The 20,956-nt window shown below is 44.9% G+C and overlaps 1 protein-coding gene across 15 annotated transcripts in view; it reads right to left on the reverse strand.

Moving 5' to 3' along the window:
- LOC105278586 (bromodomain adjacent to zinc finger domain protein 2B) overlaps positions 1–20,956 on the reverse strand; it is a 190,440-nt gene that overhangs the window by 17,124 nt on the left and 152,360 nt on the right. For 4 of the 15 annotated variants that reach the window (XM_026973358.1, XM_026973357.1, XM_026973354.1 and 1 more), the window contains exons 5-16: positions 11,233–11,457; positions 10,316–10,498; positions 9,506–9,671; positions 9,383–9,400; positions 8,943–9,189; positions 7,542–7,833; positions 6,693–7,081; positions 6,462–6,536; positions 6,090–6,392; positions 5,556–5,830; positions 4,957–5,038; positions 1,900–2,511 (exon numbers count right to left, since the gene is read on the reverse strand). In XM_026973358.1, coding sequence (XP_026829159.1) covers positions 1,900–2,511; positions 4,957–5,038; positions 5,556–5,830; positions 6,090–6,392; positions 6,462–6,536; positions 6,693–7,081; positions 7,542–7,833; positions 8,943–9,189; positions 9,383–9,400; positions 9,506–9,671; positions 10,316–10,498; positions 11,233–11,457 — 2,867 coding nt within the window. Of the gene's footprint in view, positions 1–1,899; positions 2,512–4,956; positions 5,039–5,555; positions 5,831–6,089; positions 6,405–6,461; positions 6,537–6,692; positions 7,082–7,541; positions 7,834–8,942; positions 9,190–9,382; positions 9,401–9,505; positions 9,672–10,315; positions 10,499–11,232; positions 11,458–20,956 lie in introns of all 15 variants that reach the window. The other 11 variants (XM_026973367.1, XM_026973356.1, XM_026973362.1 and 8 more) reach the window with 6 other exon arrangements.

Here is a 20,956-nt window from a genome sequence, read left to right on the forward strand (position 1 = left end):
AGCATCCTCGCTGGATCGCGCTTTTCCCGTTGTCGGTATCGGGAAACGCGCTGATCAGCGAAAACGCGGGCCCGACATCGATTTCGCTTTTACAATTTTCCGGCGGATTTCGGATTTTTCTCTTGCCAGAGTTATTCCTCGCTGTTGCGTGTTCACGGGACAAAACTCAAATTCCGAAATGTGTATTGAACCAAACTGAAAATGAGCAAATTCTAAGTTGCATGAGATTATATGTTATTTATTAAGGAGATCTTTAATCACAGCAAAGTTCATTTTGCTAGTAAAATACTCTAAAGTAAAAAGGCAAAAAAGACAAATGTTTTTTACTTACTTTATAGTTTCATATTTTCAAACAAGAAACGTTAAATTTATACCACACCCACTATTCAAGCAACAAACTCGTATACCTATTGAAGCATCTGCTTTAATCTTTAAGTAGGCGCACTGGCAAAATCACACAAGGGCGCATGGCGTCATCAGTGACCCCATTTTCTTTTTTGAAATTTAAGTAAACCAAGAGGTATGCAAAAACAATGCAGTTTGAAAATTAAAGTTTATTACTTTAACAAAAAACAAAACAAAATAAACATTTTCCTATACATACTGAGGAACTACTTAAAGTCAATCTTGCGCCTATTTAAGGATTAAAATAAAATTTTAGACATTTTTTTATTCCTAATAAATTCGTGATCGATCACAATTTATTATTGTTAGTAATATGCTAGTAGGATAAGAATAATTTAAGAAATCTCATTTTCGGAGAAAGCAAACGACGCCAATTTGTTGGTAGCAAAACTGAAATTCCGAAATCCGCTTGGCCGGACGAAGGAATCGGCCATTTGACGTTCAATCCTATGGAAGCACGGTGGTGAGCATTTATATGCATGTAAGTGTGTGTACGTGTCTTATATTTTCCCGTTTTATCACTACGTGATGTAAGATAGCAGGCGAGAGGTGCTCCGGTATTCACGACGTCGGTCGCAAGACTCGTCTCTTCGTTTCGACGATGCTGCGTGTCGTCGCAGTCAAAACTTTCGGATGTTATAATCAGCAGAGTTTAAGGAATCGTGAAATGCTACGTCTCAAAACATGTCGCAAAACTTTTGATTGCAGACTAATGGGAATTTAAGATACTCTGAAAAATATAAAATTTTATAATGCACACGTGTGATTCTTATTTTCATCTTGCAAGCTCTTTAAACGAATAATATCATTCGCGAAATGGTTTTGCAAAACTTTAATACTTGATAAGTAATTGTTCTTCGTGCAGCAAACGGCAAGCAAGGAATTCAAGAACAACTACGAATTACAAGTTGCTCATAAAGAGAAGGCGAAGCAAATTCCGTCGATTCTGCTCGTTAATGCTAACATTTCACAAACGTATTGCCTCCAATCGAAGAACGAAGAGGAGGCGATGGAGTCTGCCGTAAACCAGCGCTGAGGAAGTCAAACGACATTCGTCCGTGGGAGTACCGGAAGCACCGTATATATATATGTATATATCGTTCCATCCTACGCGACACACGTGGAATCGCAGACCGCGAGCGGGTCGCAGTTCCGCGGTAACTCTTACCTCCGAAGAGAGAGAAAGAGAGAGAGAGAGAGGGATCTATCTCTTCGACCTTCTCACAAATCGTATCCGGCTCGCGGGAGAAATCAAAGCCAACGGGAAGGGAGACAGGGACATCCGGAAGTAATAACGATTCACAAGACAATGTGACAACAATCATTAGTGAATATGAATGTGATTGATGATGGGTCCAAGTGGCGTATATGTCGGGATGTCGAGCTTCAGGGCATCACGTGAGGAAGGAGGTCGACACCAGGTGACAGAGAAAGAGGGAAGAGAGATCGGGGACACGTGGACGAGGATCCGGGATGCGTCATACGACATCTTACCTCCAGAAGTTCCTGGCTCTGCGTCTGGGTCTGAGCCTGCTGCGTATTGTCCGGCGGCACGGTCGTGGTCGTCGTGCCGGTCGACGTGGTGGTCGACGACGGGTTCGACGGGGAGGAGATCGGCGCGGTCGGCTGCGAGGACGGCGGCGGCAGGGTCAGGGTGGAATAGGGCGGAGGCGGCGGCGGGGGGGGTGGCGGCGGCGGCGGTGGTGGCGGCGGCGGCGGCAGAACCGGCGGTACCACCTGCACCTGCGGTGGTGCCACGACCACGCCGGACACCGACGGCGGCGTCGTCGTGATCGAGCACGTCGTCGTCGTCGTCATCGCCGCCGGCGTGCAGAGCGCCGCCGTCGTCGAGGACGCGGCGGACGACAGGGACGACATCGGCGGCGGCGGCGGCTTCTTCGACGGCACGTCCTCGACGTCCGTCTGCTGCATCATGTCCCGGTTGCGCCAGCTCTCGGCGATGCTCTCGCGGTTCTTCCAGATGGTGGCGACCGTGCTGCTCGCCAGACCCAGTTCGCGAGCCACGTCGCTCTTGCTCTTGCCGCGCTCGATCTCTTGGATGATCTTCATTTTCTGCTTGATCGTGAACGCGAGCCGCTTTCGACCCTGCGTTGGTGATGGGTTTCAGGGATGCCCAATATATAATCGATCGCGTTAATCGGGAGGACTGTTCTAAGCGCGACCGGTCGCTTCGTCATCGAAGCAGGCAGGGTCCGAATCGGGACGATACGCGGAGATCACGCGAGTGTCGGTCATCGCACGCGCTGGTGCTTGGTAAATTTGAGTTGCAAATGAACCATACAATGTGCGAGAATTAAATTACATAAAAGTGAAATTCCCCTTTTTGCATACGAGATACGTGACGGACGAGATATAATTTGCGCGAATGTAGAAAAATATCGTCGGCAAATTAATTTCGCAGTCACGTTATTTTTATTATTATTATTATTATTAACATCGCTTTTAGAGTGCTCGGGATGATTCTGTGAACTCCGCGTACCGCCTTTAGAGATACTAAAATGCGTATAATTCCGATAAAGCCAATTTCAGATACTATAAGCACATAAAAGCCACTTGAAAAAGAAAAAGAGAACCACGCGACAAATTAAATTAATGTAAAATAATTTTCCGACTAAAAAAAAGGGAAAGGAATCTCTGTTAATGTTCAACGCAATGTATAAATAATAGCAACACAACGACACACATAACAAAATGATCACGTTCTCTCAATTACATCGATATCGCACTAAGTTGCGTCACAATCTTAATCAGTCTTCGTCTAAACGAAGTATGCATCGATAATGGTAATGCACATCCGTCGCCGTGTTCTCTCTACGTTTCAGAAAAGGACATCGATTAGGGATCGGTTATACACGATCTGGGCATCCCTATTTCGCGTATTCCACTACATGTGAATCCACGTGTAGCTACAGTGTACTACACACTATTGTGTCGTCTGACGTTTCCTTCTATTCCTTCAAATTGCACGGGTTGTGTGTGTGATGTTCGGGCTAGTGATGTGCAGTGCGTGTGGATGTGGATGTGGAATGCGTGTGTGAATGCGGGGAAACAGATGAACGAACGAGTGACAGTGATTGAGGAGGATAAGGGTGGTAATCTGGCTTGCGTGAAGGATTCCGATGGGGTAGTTTGGAGGACTATCACAATGGATGGACTTTTGAAATTTCTACAATCGCGCGCCTCTACTTCGCCGAAGTTTTTCCCTTGCGCAGAAAAATTCCCAAAATAACGTCAATCAAGTTCCACATGGAGCAAAGACTCTAATACGAGTGTGCGTCACTTTTAAGTACGTTGAAAATTAAAATCGAATCACTTCTCCTGAAATCGATTACCACTCTCGATTACGTCGTGCGGGAAATATTTCTGGGCAAAGATATTTTTCATTTTTCCATTAACAAGTTCACCTTCTTTTCGGATGAAGAAAAATCATAATTTCTGGCCGAAAGACGAAATATTCGGATGTTGCACTTTGAACGCTAAATGCCTTTTTGTACGTCACGTAAACTTTCCGTGATGTTTCCGTCAGGAACGATTTTTAGCGAAATGCAATTACTTATCGTGATTATTCGCAATGGAGAGCAGATAAAAGTGATAGCAAGCAAAACACATCAATGGCGTTTCTGTTTACAACGCACATAAAAGCATCAGTAGTAGCATCGATCGAGAATATACGGAATTTCTGTTTCAAAACAGAGATCTCGGTATATATAAAATAACGAATATCGCACGAAGAATTTTGCAATACAGACTAATATTGGCGCCCATATTAATTTATTCGCGATTCTCGCGTCCATGTTCAAACAATAATTAAAAATTCTGTTTGTATGTATTTTTAGCGTACGCTAAAACAAAATATAGCCCCGACCATAAAAGAAATAAAATTTCTCCTCCTCTTATCGAACAATGATGGCGAATATTCAGATTGAAACAATTATTTTGTATTTTACTCCTTTTCTTTTTATGACGCAGCTGCGTTCGTTTAATTATTACAAAAAAAAGAAGAAACGTAGCCGAAACAACCACGCTCAGTTCCAAAAGCAACTCTGTTACCACTGTCGAAACGTTTTCACTAAACGGAGCTAACAATAATTTGGTAAAAATAAAAAGGGGGTACAAATCAAATAGAGAGTAGAGGGGAGGACATGCTGGGTTCTCTCCTGTCACTATCGCTAGCGGTTGTTGGTTGGCTATGGGTGTTTTGTGTGTCCTGGGACATTGGGGTTGTAAGAGGATCGTTGGACGTATATATAGTATATAAGAGAGTTTCTCTATACAAGAATATTCATTAAAAAAGGTCATATAATATGTATATATATATAGACAGATGTATATATATACGGAGATAATATATATATGTATATATATATAAATACGGCACACACAGAGAGCATGCGACACGCACGACAGGTGGACAAAATACAAAAAAACGTAGGTATCCCAAGTAGAATAAGAGAACAGTTTTTTGTGTGAATGAAACAACGAGATCGAGACAAACGTGAAGGAAACTCGGCATGGTAAGGCTCGACTTACCTCGAGCAGCTGTTGGTTCCTGATCTCCCGTTCCCGTCTCACGGCTTCCTGCCGCTCCGTTTTCTCCTGCTCCTTAATAAGCCTACAATGAACGTATCATTAGCCTCGCGCCATCTCATTAATCGTTAATCAAAAGGCCGTTTATAAATTCCGCGAGCGGACCTCGAGTTCTGAATCAACGCAGTAAGCTACTCCGGCGACGTCCGCCGATTCGACAGTTTACCGTTACGCGCACGCAATGATCTTACGCGGAGATAAATGCACGTTAATCAAACACCGATGTGTTGCAACCAACCGGGACACCGGATTAAGTAATAAAACCCACATGTTTTATCATAGCGAGCGAATGAATAACTGCGCTCGTAACGGCGAGATTAGCGCTTCAATGAGCTCCATGATTTATTTGACTATTATCGACAGTCATTAACTTGCTATTTCGCGAAGTGATCGATACCGCGCGATAACTTAGGCGCATTGATCGGCACTTTCTCTATCCGTTGAACCGGCATCGGTAATCGCTACTTCCCAGCGACACTTGGGCTCGGGTACTTGGCTCCGCGCGGTAACAATAAACCGATATGAATAATCGAGCGCCTCACCTAGCTTGTTCCTTGTGCCGCTGCGCCTCCTCCTTCGCGAGTTTCTTCGCGTAAGCCAATTTGTCCCTTTCATACTGATTGTTCGTGCGCGCGTCCCTGAAGCCACTGGCCGCTCGGAGCTCCTCCAGCCTTCTCGCCACCTCGTGGGCGGGCAGTCTGACGAAGTCGGTCTCCGCCAGGCCCATCGTCGGCTGCAAGAATTCTCCGACCAGCGGCCGCGACGAGAACGAGAAGTTGGCGGTCGTTAACTCGGCCGGATTCTGATGTTCCAGAAACTGAAATCGAGAAGCGAACACGTCGCGCTGCCGTGAGAAAAAGCCTCGCTCCGAGGGGGGATCTGACCTACTCTAGACTCTCGTTATCGCGATTCCAGGGTAAATTACGCTAATTCCTTATGACGACATCAGATACCGCGCGAGAGCAACGACGGACAGTTTGATAAAGTAGTTGGAAACTTTCAGCGCGACTTGACGCGAATCACTTTTGATAACGCGCTCGTCTAACCGTCACCGGTTGTAATAGGTTACAACGAACCTTCACTAGATCAGGACTGCTCCTAAAAGTTTTCCCGCAGGGGCTGTAATACGACACCTCGCCTTTTATCACTCCCGTCTTTCCGAGTCCCTTGATAACCGTTTCACGTTTCCAGCCACGCTCCAGCGGCATCTGGAGGTCTCTCTCGCTGGGCCTGAGCTTTCTCCTCTTCGCGCTGGGTATGCCCTCGGCGTTGTCGTCGTCGGTGTCGCTGACGACGTCGGTGTTGCTGCCGCTCTCGCTGGTCACGTCCATATTGCTCTCCTCGCCCGAGGCCTCCAGTAATTTGTTCTTCATTTTCTCCTGCAAAGATCTCTATATAGGGAGAATGGTTTTAGTGCGAAATCATAAGTAAAAAAAAGAAAAACGAACATGGCTCCTCGCCCACGAAGCACGAATTGGTCGAGGTCGCTTCTTCTTCTGTATCTTCGTTAGCAAGTGATAGTACTTCAACAAAAGATAATCGTGAAAATATATAGAAATTAGACGAAGTCAGAATAAAGGAAACAATAGTCCATTAAATGTGAGGACACAAGTAACTCTGAAACTGCGACGTCGTGTGAAAACGCTTTGAGCCCCGGATCTGGGTCATCCAGTCCTTACCTGATTCTTGTCGTCAGCCTGGCCGGTAGCAGCGGAAGCGTGCAACTGAGCCGCAAGTATATTTGACCTCAGCAACGACACTTGGTGAGACAATGGCACACTTGGATCCAAGGTCGGGGTCGGTTTAATCCCCAGAGCTCTGCTCTGAGCCAGCAGCGAGGCTACCGTGTTCTTCTTGGGCTTCGACACGCCGCGACCGAGATTCCGCGGCCTACCGTCCTTATGGTGAGTGGCGGTGCTCGCGCTCTCGCTTTCCTCGCTTCCGCTGCTCGGCCGCTGCGGCGAATCCGCCGCGGCGAACAGCTGCGCCAACGAGGGACTAGGCGACGCCGGCACCGGCACCGAGTTCTGCGGCACTCTTCTCGGCTTGGGTCCTGGCTTTCGCCTCGCTGCGACGAAACCACAAAGTTCTTTTATTAAGTCGCGGAAGCGAGTTCCGATTTTTCCGTAAAAAAAAATTTAACTCGAAGAAATATATTTCTTTCGGCCAAAATCGAGATTTTTCGAGTCTGTGATGAACGCTTTGACATTCACGGCTTCCTACAAGCGATATGAATAAAACCGCGGAATGGAGAACGGCGGTTACCGATCCCATGTAATCCGCGGTAATTGGTATTTCAGGTCTTTTGAAAGATCGGCTTTAAAAGACGTAAAGATCTCCTTCTGAACGGCGAGCAATTGCACGTCTGCGAAAATACCGTTCGACTCTCTACCTTTCTATTTCTCGAGCAATTTCCCCGTTTGGCAAAAACACGCCGCGCTTTTATGCCACAACGGTAACTTAAAGCGGTAACGACCGGAAACAAGCGCGCCGTGCCGCGCCGCACTGCGCACAGTTGTTATACTTACACGTTCGATCGGAGGCAAGTAACGATTGGCTTAAATTACTGAGCTGACTGAGCGGCTGACTACCAGAAATCGGCGAGCTACTACTCGTCGTGGCGGGCTTCAGGGAAAGGTTCAGAGGTGCGTCCGAGTCGTTGACATTGTTGCTGACGTTGCTGCTGGTGCCACTGCCGCTGCCGCTGCCGCTAGTGTACGCCGGCGGCGCCGACAGAACGGAACCGTTGGTCGAATGAGCCGGAAGCTTGATCACCTCCACGCGATCCACCGCGTCTCGATACTCGCTTTGCGAGTCGGTCTGCGGAGAATATCAGACGCGCGTGATTAATAAAAGAAGAAGTAACAATCTCAAGCTACAGAGTGCCTCTAACGGTCGTTTTACATCGCGTATCTCACGCGCTGCTTAAGGTACTTAACCTCTTCAGCGGCAAACAGAATATCACTGTGCCCCTGGTGGCACCCAAAAAAAAGTAATCGGATTTTAAAGACACCTTGTATTCAGGGATTGTTTGGCTCGCGAAATATGAATTCGAGGTACAAAATTTCATAATTCAAAATGGCCGATCCAATATGGCGGTCAAAAAACCAAAATCTATCTATTTGTTATGAAAACTGGTATCTAAAGGGGTTTGAGCCGCTGAATACGAATTTGAGATACAAAATTTCATAATTCAAAATGGCGGATCCAATATGGTGGTCAAAACACCAAATCTATCTAAGAACAATTGAAAAACTGACAAGTATTTGTATCTTAGAATTGGGAACCCAAACTATCTTTGGAAAGATGCATCCAAAAACTTAGTCAGTGAAAAAAGTTTTTATTTATTTTGTGCCACTTCATTGGGTTCGACATTTTGAATTTTGCAATTTTGTACCTCAAATTCAGCGACTGAAAAAATTCTTGGATACCAGTTTTCATAACACTCAGATAGATTTTGCTTTTTTGACCGCAATATTGGGTCCGCCATTTTGAATTTTGGAATTGTGATCTGAAATTCGTATTCGTCAGTCCCAAAAACCCTTAGATATCAGATTTAATAACATTCCGAACAAATTTTGATTTTATGAATATATTTGATCGCCATATTGGATCTGTCATTTTGAATTTTGAAATTTTGACTATGGATTCGTATTCAGCGACCCAAAAAGCTTCTGGGTACTAAGTTTTATGAAGATCGGCCCAATCAATCGAAAAAAATACAAGGACGCCATATGGCGTCAATGCCGCCGAAGAGGTTAAGGTACCTCCGAAGCTCGAGATTGTTACATTTTCTTTTATCAATCTTTTTCTTGCTCAGGCATTTCCGACAGCAATGAACATCAGTCAAAAATAAAAGATGATAAATGTGACTATTGCCTTTGCAATTTTGCTTAAGCGAATCACGCGAGCAGAGACTGTGAACGTACCCCCGTGCGATTGTACTTCCTCGGTTCCATCATCAGCGACGCGGATGATGTCGTGTTCGTCTGATGCGCGCTGAGGGCGGAGACGGGCGGCGGGTGCACGCTGACGCTGGGAGTGTCCAAGGATATTGTCTTCTTCCTGCCACGGTTCGTCGTCCCGGGAACCTTCGGACCGACTATACTCGACGTGTACTTGATGATCTCCGTGTCGGGAGGTAGACGCACGCCTCCCAATATACTACTAGGATCACTGGAGAAGACAGCACGGTCAAATCACTGACTCTTTGCAGCAGTCGAGATAATAGAAAAATAACGTAATAAAAATAATAAAAAGACGTCAAGTTTCGAAATTTTGAGTTGAGGCCTATGCTCTCTCTCTCTTCTAAATATCCTAATTGAGTTACAAAAACGCTATAGAGATCCCGCTACGCTAACATATTCACCTTCCTTCCTTCGCAGAACTGTTGCGACAAGCGACACAGCGTGAAAGCACAATTTGATCGGGGATTAAACGGTCTGCGAGATCCCGCGTTGAAATATTTATTATAAAATGAACGATCCCTCACCTGACGACGTTCGTTTGCGAATTTGGCGTATTGCTGACCGAGGTGCTGTGATGAGAGGACGTCACCGGTGCCTGGGTGGATACCGCTGGCAAACTGCTGCTCGTCATACTCGGCGTCGTCGAGCTACTACTGCTAGCTGGCGTCTTGTGACTCTTGCTTGACTTAGCTGCTCGATCGTGAAAATGCAGGTAATTGTAAACGCGCGTACTCAATTTGCCTAATCCAAGTTATCGCCGGAAAGGTCCGCGTTCGTCTTAATTCAGGATGAAGTGTGACTGTCGATTGTTACCGAAGTAGGTGCATAAACTCAAAACAGTTTCAAGTTCCCACCTCATTAACGAGTAACTTTGTTTAACTTCGAGTAGGAAGAAACTTGAAAATTATATTACGAGTTCGAACGTAGAAATGGAAAAGAAAATAGAAAAAAAGGAAGCTGAAGCTCGCAAATAAATAAACCGTCGACGAAATGGAAAATAAGTGTGGCAATAAATTAAAAAAAAGAAAAAGAAGAAAACATAAACCTAACTCAGATTCAAGATTCAACTCGGATAAATTTAGCAATAGTTTTTAATCGTGAAAAATGTACGATACAAGGGAGTGTAGACCGTGAAACTCGCGGGGTATTTCGTCAAGCTGTCGCTTGATCGGAAAAGAGAAGAGAAGACAGTTGAAAAGCTGTCGTCCGGCCGTTTCGAGGGGAAAAACAGCGACGTTGTTATCTCGAAAGGGCTTGGCGAAGGGATTAAGCGTACGAAGGCGGACGTTTCTCGAGCATCGTACCATGCGATATTGTCGATCGTTGTTACTTACACTTACTGGACTTGTGGGACGAGAGGGGGGGATTAAGTAGAGAGGCGGGATAGGGTGGCAGGAGGCTCTCGGCACCGGGCGGAAATCCGGGGAGTCCTGCCGCTCCTTGTAGCCTCGCGAGGTAGTCCTGCGCCGCCAGATGAGAGGCCATTGTCCACCATGCTGCGCTGGCTGGAGTAATGCCTGCAATACGAACAGTGTCTCTGTAAATCCACTCGGTCCGCGAAATTCGGTCTTAAAACGCCGACTCAACTCGATTCGACTCGACTCGATCGCCTGATTCCCGACGAGACGCAAAAAGATGGAAGTGATCAGTCGTGGATAAACGAGCTGCATGTTTCTGATAGATAGTCGAGATATGCATTGCACGAGGTATCGAAACTGGCGTTTCTTCTGCGACGATTTATTCAGGAAGATTAGAGCGTTACGTATCAATGCGACGCAAAACCTTGTATGAAATGTAATTTTCAATAATATTTATTTGATTGATCAGCGTTCGATAATGTTCGACACTTCACACGTTGTTTCCTATATCGATTATACGATAAAATTTTCAAATACTTTCTAGATGATAATGTTGAAACTACACATGTTACATGTTAAACATATTACATGTTAGACAATACTGCAAGATCAAGCTTGATTGCTGCACGGGAGCAACGGTATTCCGCAACACGTTTGCTACACATGTCGTGCCCGACGTTAGCCAAGTGACGACCCTGAATAATCGCGAAAGCAGCCTTGCGAGAAGCAGGCAAGCACGTTACTCCCGATGACGTGTACGGCCATGATAATCGATGGGACTTGAGCAGCAGGTCGCGGATTAGAGTCACGAGGACGACAAGGATAGAACGCGAGAGAGCGGAAAGTAAGAAGAAGGGGATGAAGACCGTGGTTGACGGGGGAAATTTACTTACCCAGACTCGCAGCTTGACTGGCAGCCACGCTGAGTGTACCGAGACTGCTGTGGGGGTAAGGGGACGGGGGTGGCGCCGAGGCTGGTGTGTGACCCCCAAAGCCGGGCGCTGAGCCCCCTCGGCCCAGAATAGCGTATGCTGATGGCAAATGGTGGCCCAAGCCGTAACCACCCGGCATCCCGCCGAAGAGGGACGACGCTGCGCTGTCGCCCCGGGGCCAGTATGCTGCAATTAAATTCAGGAAGACCGTGAATCGGTGAATTCGGCGTGCCCTCTTATTACGTGAGCGTCGATCAACAACATTCGAGCTACACGCGGTGCGGTTCCGCATAGGGAAAATGTACGTCTCGCGAACAAACGCGTGGGAACGCGTAGATCGATCAGAATAACCGCGTTGCGTGGATTCTGCGTAAAGCAGAATTGGTTTAATGCGTTGGATTAATAATTAAGTCGATTCGGAAAATTTCAAAATCCATTTCCGCGGAAATCCAACCGCGAATCATTCAAACAGTATTGTAATCTCTCTACGTGCCACCGCACGCACGGTCATTCTCGCTTTGCAGAATTTAATTTTACATCATGGTACTGAGCCCTTCAATTTTGCCATGTCGTGTGGCAATTTTGTCATAGTGCGCGATAGTTGTTCAGCAACGGATTGATGCCCGCGCGTTGATCCTAGCGCGCTATCATCGCGTCCTGTCCAGTGACGATTGGAGTTAATTGATTAATTAACTGGGAGCAATGTGTGTCATTTGTTTACGCGATAATGTCGCGCATTAGGACAACATAATGTTAATTTATTATGTTCTATCGTGTAACGGAATATACATTTACATATTCGCGGAAAAATCATTACTCGCGGCGATCGAAGCGAGTACACACGTAAATCACGCACGCGATGAATAAATACATTGCTCGTCGGAAAATAATTTCGTTGCAAATGCAACGTGAACGTTCGCAGAGTGAGAGAGAGAGAGAGAGAGAGAGAACTCGAAATTGTTAAATACGTCGCGACAATTTCGCGAAATATTATTTCGATTAACACGGAATGTTTGGTATATTCGGAATAAAGCGAAAGTATTTGCAATAAGCGCGAGTGCGTGCTTTATCTAATTAGGAATTTTTACTTAAAAATTAAACTTGAACAGAAGCACCGAAAATGAGGTGGTTTTCATTCTCCGTAACAATCGCGTGATTGAAATACTTGCCGAATCGTATCATCATGTTAACGGTTACGCGCGAGAATAATAACGAAGCGCTCCGTAACGCAAGAGCGGATAAGTGATGTAATTGAGTAAATCGTGCATGCATGTTATAATTTTAGAAATTAAGTGCACGTGTCTAGTACAGACACGGCGAAAATAATTCACGGATGCCAAGAACACGTTATGATAATATCAATCGTACAGACATTAACAAAAGCTAACGAAGTACCGCTAAAACACGTTGTAAATTATAAAATTACTTACACTTAAATAACAAATGTAAACATCAATTTTAATTTCCTTACAAGTTTTTTTTCGTGTAGAGATTGCACATAAAAGTTCACGAGTCAGATGGCGAAAACATTTGTTTTAGAAAGATTATTAAAACATACAGTTCAAGATATAAATTTACGAATGTTCAGAATGCGCGCAATGCTGCTGTGCCAAATTGTTTCCGTAGTCGAGTCCGTAGTACTACTACATAAATTATCCATAAAAAGCGTAAAAACTTTCTTGTAAAAAGAAAAACCCAAAAGTCATTTGCGTTATTGGCAATGTCTGTACGCTACCTTTCCACTCGCGTTCCATATTACATGTTTGCATATCTAAGTGCACTTAACTCATTCATCGAACATACATAATATACAGTCTATACAGTACAGCAAGAAAGTTAGTGAATCCAAATACCAAATAAGTGGAATTTGAAAAGTATCGTTTCGCGACTTTCCCAGCAAGGATGTTCCCCCCATAACGTGACGTACAACAAATCTCATAAAACGTTAGACGCAAGCTTGCCGCTCTCGATATTTGTCGGCATTACATTTTTAGAAATTTTCCGAAATATCTTCGAAGCATCTCTAAAACACAGGAGATTGAAGAGACTTGCTCAGCATCGTCTGACAAACGACGTATCCCATGGACGCGAGTTTTGCGGGCGATTTCCCTCGGGGAAATCCGGATTTAACGACCCATAAGCTAGCAAGTCTGTCGCTCGATCTTACGTCGCGCTGGTTTTGCGGATGGTGGTACTCGATCATACGCGCGCATTCGTACAATTTATTGTTACGAATGCCGGGGCAAATGTACCGTTGATTTTCTACGAGTGCGGCGGCCTTGAGCAAGGCCGTGGCATTGAAATCCGCGAGCGCCGCTTTAATTTATACCGGTTGTTGAACCCCGGCACTACGGCTTATACGATTGCTTCACCACTCGGCGAACAGCCACCGCCGCAGCCGCATAATGGTTTATGTGCATACGCACGTGTTTACAATGCACCGCCGTGAATACGGTTGAATGAGACACGCAGGATCGAGGCTTCATTCACCATCGATTTTCCGCGCTCTTCGCGAAAGTCGCGAAAGTCGCGCGAGCGAGCCTTCCACGTTGCTGCGAAACGCAGAAAGAGATTTGTCCTCCTTCTCCCTCTCATTTTTATTATTCCCCTAATTTGTCATTTTCTTGACACGGAGCGGGCGGCAGTTGTGCAAATCGATCGCGGAATCAGATCGGCGCGTATCCACAAAAAAAAACAAGAGTGGTGTTAAAGTTCTGAAGCATTTGATCGTCACACGAGCAAAGCGATGAACAACTCTTCGGAAGCGTTTAATCGGCAATCATACTACGCGAGTTTCGGTTCACGGGGTTCCGTAATTTCATCCACCATCAATTTTCCCCCAACGCGAGTCGCGTATTGTTACTCGCGCACACGGTCCGTGACCTCGATTGTCGGGCCGACATGTAGCGCTCACGCAATTTTCTTTTCTTAATGACCCGACGACGGAAAGTCGCGAATCGCGCTTTCCTCTTTAATCTATTGGGTTGGCCAAAAAGTAATTGCGTTTTTTTCCAATAGATGGACATACATGTCTTGAAATGTAACTAACTTCATTCTAAACCGCAAATTCATTATGTAGGTTAACAACTCACAGTTCAAGCTTCTTTTACAAAAAGAAAGTACACGATTTCGTTAACAATTGTTTCTTTGCCGTCGATTTCAAAATGGAAAATCAAAAAGAACATTTTCCTCATATTTTGTTTTATTACTTCCGAAAAGGGAAAAACGCTGTGCAAGCTCATAAAAAGTTATGTCATGTATATGGCGAAGATGCTTTAAAACTGCGGCAGTGTCAAAATTGGTTTACTAAATTTCGATCTGCAGATTTTAATGTGAAAGATGCACCACGCTCGGGAAGGCCAATCGAAATTGATGATGACAAAATAAAGGCACTGATCGATTCCAATCGGCGTTTAACGACACGAGAGATTGCTGAGAATCTTAACATATCGAAATCGAGTGTTGAAAACCATTTAAAACGACTTGGATACATTAGTAAGCTCGATATTTCGGTACCGCATGAGCTCAAAGAAATTCATCTCACTAAGCGTATTGACATCTGCGATTCTCTTTTGAAACGTGAGGAAAATGATCCATTTTTGAAACGTATGTAACAGGCGACGAAAAATGGATCGTCTACAACAACGTCAAACGAAAAAGATCGTGGAGCAAGCGTGATGAACCTGCTCAAAGCACTTGAAAAGCAGATATTCACCAAAGAAAGATTATGCTGTCAGTCTGGTAGGACTTTAAAGGTATTGTGTATTTCGAGCTGCTTGCAAGGAATCAAACCATTAATTCAGACGTATACTGTCGTCAACTGGATAAATTAAATGATGCCATCAAACAGAAACGTCGAGAATTGGTGAATCGCAAAGGTGTTGTGTTTCACCATGATAACGCTAGACCACGTACAAGTTTGGTCACTCGTGAAAAATTGTTGCAGCTTGGATGGGATGTGTTACCATGATGTTACCACATCCACCATATTCGCCAGACCTGGCACCATCAGATTACCATTTGTTTCGTTCTTTGCAAAACGCCTTTAATGGTAAAACCTTTACTGCTGATGAGGATATGAAATCGTTGTTGGAATTGTTTTTTGCTGAAAAAGATAAGAACTTTTTTGAGCGCGGAATCATGAAGTTGCCTGAAAAATGGCAAAAGATAATCAAACAAAATGGACAATATATTGTTTAATAAAGTTTTTGTTTCCCATGAAAAATTCGCCTTTTATTTATATAAAAAAAACGCAATTACTTTTTGGCCAACCCAACAGATTAGCTTTAAGCTTTAACGGCAATCCATTATTCGAACGACCGGGGCATCCCTGCCATTTTCGGGTACCGTGTATTGTTTGATGTAATTTGCCCAGGCTCGTTAAGACGACCGATAAAATACGCTCGTCGTCCTCCTCCTCCTCCTCGGAAGCGGAAGAGTATCGCGGTTGTGCGTATCACATCGTTGCGTTCCCATTTTGATGGAGGACGGCGTTAACACGTATTCATGAGCGACGCAAGTTACACCGTTCGATGGGAATTACATCCAGTACAACGCGGCGCTTCGGCGCAGCATGGTGCATGCGAACGAAACCGTGTTTACATTATCGTAATACGGTGCGTGCGGCGCGGCGTATCGTGGAAAAAGAGAAAAAGAGAGAACCGCGAAGACGTACGTGATATAATTAGATCAGCGAGCTATCGATCAATCAAGTTCAAGAGATACTTCGCTCGCTCGTGTTGAACTTGCTGCTTGGATTGTAGACCCACCAGTCGCACTCGTCCAGTTTGAATTTGCAAGTCTCGTGTACGCGCTTCCAGACAGCGGGTATTCCGGTCTCGCTGAGTGCGCGACTATTTATAGATTAAATTGCAATAATATGCATAATACGGCCGGTAAATCTCCATAATGGAATCTCATTATGCCGCATTATGCGCGGCTGTAAATATTATTATATGTCTATCGCGCCGGCTCCGTGCTTAATTATTGTACGAGCAAGTCTACGCGCGCGCGTCTTAAATCACATCGCCGTTATCGCGGTATCAGAATATATAAGTGCAAATCGTTTGATTAGGACATTACGACAATGCTCTCTCTCCCTCCCTCCCTCTCCCTTTCTTTCTTTCTCTCTATCTCTTTTTACATAACTTGAAGCCATATCGTTCGGGATCGCGCGGGATCCATTTCTTGGATACTAATCCTCGTAACGTGCTTTACGTCGTGCCATAATCGATCGATATCCAGAGCGACATGTGCGACCACACGTGAGGCTAATTAGAATTAATTGTATACGGCCACTTTCCTAATCAGTCACGCTTGATAATAACGTCTCGTGTCCCCGCGTATCTGATAGAAAGTGCGCTGCTGCGCATTATCCATGGGCTCTATACATGGGTCACAAAAGGAGGTCTGCTAATCCCATGATTGACGCAACATTTAAACGACCTCGATGCATCTGACAGTGGTAACTGCATCGTGAGATAAACTCGATCGGGGATACGCAGTAAATTGTATCCTAAGACATTTCATGATGAATTCTAAAGCACACTTAACTTTCGATCCCGAATATACAGGGTGTCCCATAACTCTTCATTAATATTTCAGAGAGTGAAAGAGGGTTGAATATTGAACAAAAAGTTCCTTTTCCGATTTTGGCTCAGATCATTATTTACCGAGTTATTAACAGTTAAAGTTGTCTAATCAGACGGCGGACGGTCGGAGTACGCAGAGACGTAGCATGCTATGGGATAAATAAGAATAAAACGAATCAGAAATTGGATACATTTCTGTATTTATTTTTATTAATTTTTTATATATTCATTTATTTATTTGTCTATCGATTTATTGATTTATTTGTTATAAGAATAAAAAAAATTAAAATAGAATTTTAACCGAGGAAAGGTACGGTAAGCGCGAGGGATCCCATAGCATGCTATGCCTCTGCGTACTCCGACCGCGCGCCGTCTGATTAGACAAATTTAACTGTTAATACCTCGGTAAATAATGGTCTGAGCCAAAATCAAAAAAGGAACTTTTTGTTCAATATTCAACCCTCTTTCACTCTCTGAAATATTAATGAAGAATTATGAGACACCCTGTATATATCTACGGAAGTATTAGGGGTGTGATTTAATTTTGAGGGTTTTTTTTCCTCAAAAACGCATGTATTTAAATATGATAATGAATGAATACCTTAATCAAACTATTTTCCTTCGTTTTCTATAACTTTTTCCCATCTTTCTGGCAAGAGATGGATTCCACCACGATAAAATCACTCTTCTTTTCAGTTCATCCATTCGTCGACGAATTTTCACACTTCTTCGAAATTATGAAAGTGTGTATCCTCTAAAGCGTGTTGCATCGACCGGAACAAATAATAATCGCATGGAGCAATGTCCGGAGAATACGCGGGGTGCGGTAAGACTTGCCATTCAAGCTCTAAGTGTTTGTTTCACTGATAACGCAACGTGAGGTCGAGCGTTGTCGCGAAGAAGAATCACTTTCCGTCGTTTACTCGCAATTGGTGGTCGTTTTTGGTCCAATGCTTGCTTCGACTTGTACAATTGGTGTCGATAACGATCAGCCGTGACAGTCTCATGCGGATTTAACAGCTCATAGTACACTATCCCACCAAATACGGAGCATTACTTTTGAACCGTGAATATTGCGTCTCGGAGTGGATGTTGATGGTTCGCCTGGATCCACCCATGATTTTCTGCGTTTCGGATTATCAAAATAGATCCACTTTTCATCCCCAGTAACAATCCGAGACAAAAGACTCTTCCTTTTTTGCCTGGCGATCAACGAAATGCAAATGTTCAACCGGTTCGCAATGGCACTTTCCGATAATTCATGTCGAACCCATTTCCCTTCTTTCTGAATTTTTCCCATTTCATGTAAATGTTTCGTAACTGTTGTACGATCAACATTTAATGCTCTGGCAAGTTCTGAAGTGGATTCTGTTGGATTTTCGTGCAATAATGCTTGGAAATCTGCGTTTTCAAGCTTTCTTGGTTGTCCCGAGCGTTCTTTGTCCTTCACATCAGTATCACCACTTTTAAAGCGTCTAAAGCAGTATTCACACGTCTTAATTGATGGGGCAGAATCACCATAAGTTTCCACAAGAATTCTATAACCCTCAGCCGCAGTTTTCTTTTGATCAAAAAACAAAAGCAACGCATGTCGAAAATGCTCTTTCGGATTTTTACGATGATATAAACACGACTGTGATTGCATCTATTGCTATAATGCTACTAAATGTGATGGATAATGTCAACACTGTAAGAAAGAACAGTTATCGGAAACAGCTATTGGAACAAACTGACACTACAGCCATCTGTTGCAAAACCCTCAAAACTAAATCACACTCCTAATATTTCTGAAAAATTCTTTTTGAAAAAAATTCAGGGTACAAGTTTTTTATTATTCTTCACGAATTTACTCTACTTTTTTGTGAGTTTCACTGCTTCATTGTTTGTGTGTATGTGAGAGAGATGCGATAACATTCGGAAGTGACTTGTAAAAAGTCGGAAAGTGCAAATCCATTGCGTTGCAAGTCCATTCTCCCACGACCCGTCTCGATCGAGTCGTAGATAGTTATCGCGGGAGCAATTGTTAACGGAGACAAAAATTGCAAACTGCCGAAAACTTTTTAAAAGCATTGCTTGTGGGACTTTTGTGCCGCTCTGAGACGAGCAACATGTTCAGCCAAAAAGAACGTTCCACCGGAATACCTCCGGAGCCTCGAAATTTAAGACAATTTCCCCGGAGAGTTGAACGCAGACCGCAAAGCAGTAACTAGAGTATACCAAGGCGGAGATCGCATTGAACGTTAACAGTACACGCGGAATACGAACCATTATCCGCGCACGTAATTGCACTGCACTTGATTCGCGCGCAATTCCTCCCGGCCATTACGGGGTCGCCGTAACACTGCCGGGTAACATCCAACACGACGGAGTGTCTCACGACGACGGGGTGCGCCGAAGTAGTCGTCGAAATTATGCGTTACGCTACCTCCTAGAGCCTCGCTAAAAGAGCTCCTCCTCCTCCTCTTCTCCGTACAATCGCGTCAGATTATCATGACTCGCTCGGTGAAAGATCAAATGTATCAAAATGCGCTTTCCAGAGAGAGAGAGAGAGAGAGACGGAGAGATAAAGAGAAAGACAGAGGGGGATGGAGCGCGTAATCCCTAATCCGCTCGGCAGCCACGCGCGGCCGGCGCTCGAACGCTCGGAAATGCAGATATGCCGAAGCGGCGGCAAGTCGACGTATCTCAGGCCGCGGCGATGCGTCACATCTATCGATTTGTGATTAAGCATTCGTATGCGAGAGCGATGGAGGGGGATGACGGAGGGCACCGGAGGGCTTGCAGACGACGTCGGCGGCGGCGGAAGCGCGGCGATGGTGGTGGATCGTGTGGTGGGGTCATCGTCGTCCATCCGGTTGGCACACGTCATCATCGTCGTCGTCGTCGTCGTCGTCGTTGTGCTCACTCGTTCGGACGCGCGTCGCGTCGCGACGCTAATTTCCTGTTTTTCGTGCCGCGCTAATAAAGGACTCCCTCCCTCTCTCCCTTTCTCCTCTTTCGCGTTGTTTCTCTCCTCCGCTAATCGACGGACTCGAGGAGCCACCCGGCTTTTCAGTCCGATCAGCGCACGCAAATCGGTTTTGCTCGCGCAAAAAACCGAAACCGGCTTCGACCTTTCGCAACCGCCGCCGTCGCCGCACCCTCTCCCCTTGAAACTGATATTTCTGGGAACGCGTAATGTCATTACGCGTCTCTTGGAACCCTTACTAAAGGCTTACGACATACCCATAAATTAATACGAAACGTGGGAGTACTTGGCGACTGAAGAAAATGTTTCTTTCTTTGCAATCTGTTTAGTAGAGCTGCGTTTTGTACATCCGTATCTGTTTCGTAAGATTACGTGTAAAGCACAAATTAATGTAACATAATATTGACAGATTTGTTCCGTCATCAAATCACACGTCAAAATTCGAGTCGCCTTGCATCTCGAAGCGAGAGACACACGGTACCTCCGCGAAGACGCGAAGGCGAAAGCCCATCTGTAAAACTCTAAAGGAATGCGTTACTCGGACTGCGTTAGAAAACTCCCCCCCCCCCCCCCCCGAGTCCCGACGACTTTTGTGCACTTTGCCCTGTCGACACTTCGGCCGTGAGTTTCAAGGTAACGCCGCCAGCGAAAACGCTATATCCTTTGTTTCCTTTCATCGCCGCTCAGCAATCATAAATTGAAACGAAAGAAAAAGAGAGAGAGTCAAGTTGAAATTCATGATGAACAATTAAAACGGCAATCGGTACATGAAAATTGTTCGCTCGCATCGCTCTTCCGAAAAATTACCCCGAAAATTATCCCGACATCGTATCCCTGATTACGTAATAATGAATACGTTTCACGTAATGAATTCGGCATCGCATCCGCATCGATCGGTTCGCAGGCAAGTTCGGAAGCAAGGTGGGAAGGACCATCGCGGACGGTTAATCCGTCGTCGATGTAATTTAAACGTATGGTCCTGGCAGTACGTTCATCCGTGGATATATCGGACGCCATAGTAAATTTAGCTCCTGCCAATCCAAGCCCGAGCGAGAATGCCCGACCGTTGGAGATCGTTGACATCCCGCGGCTTAAATCGGAATTGCTCGTCCTCAAAACGTCCGCG

The sequence above is a fragment of the Ooceraea biroi genome, chromosome 10 (assembly GCF_003672135.1).
Source record: "Ooceraea biroi isolate clonal line C1 chromosome 10, Obir_v5.4, whole genome shotgun sequence".
Classification (NCBI taxonomy): domain Eukaryota; kingdom Metazoa; phylum Arthropoda; class Insecta; order Hymenoptera; family Formicidae; genus Ooceraea; species Ooceraea biroi.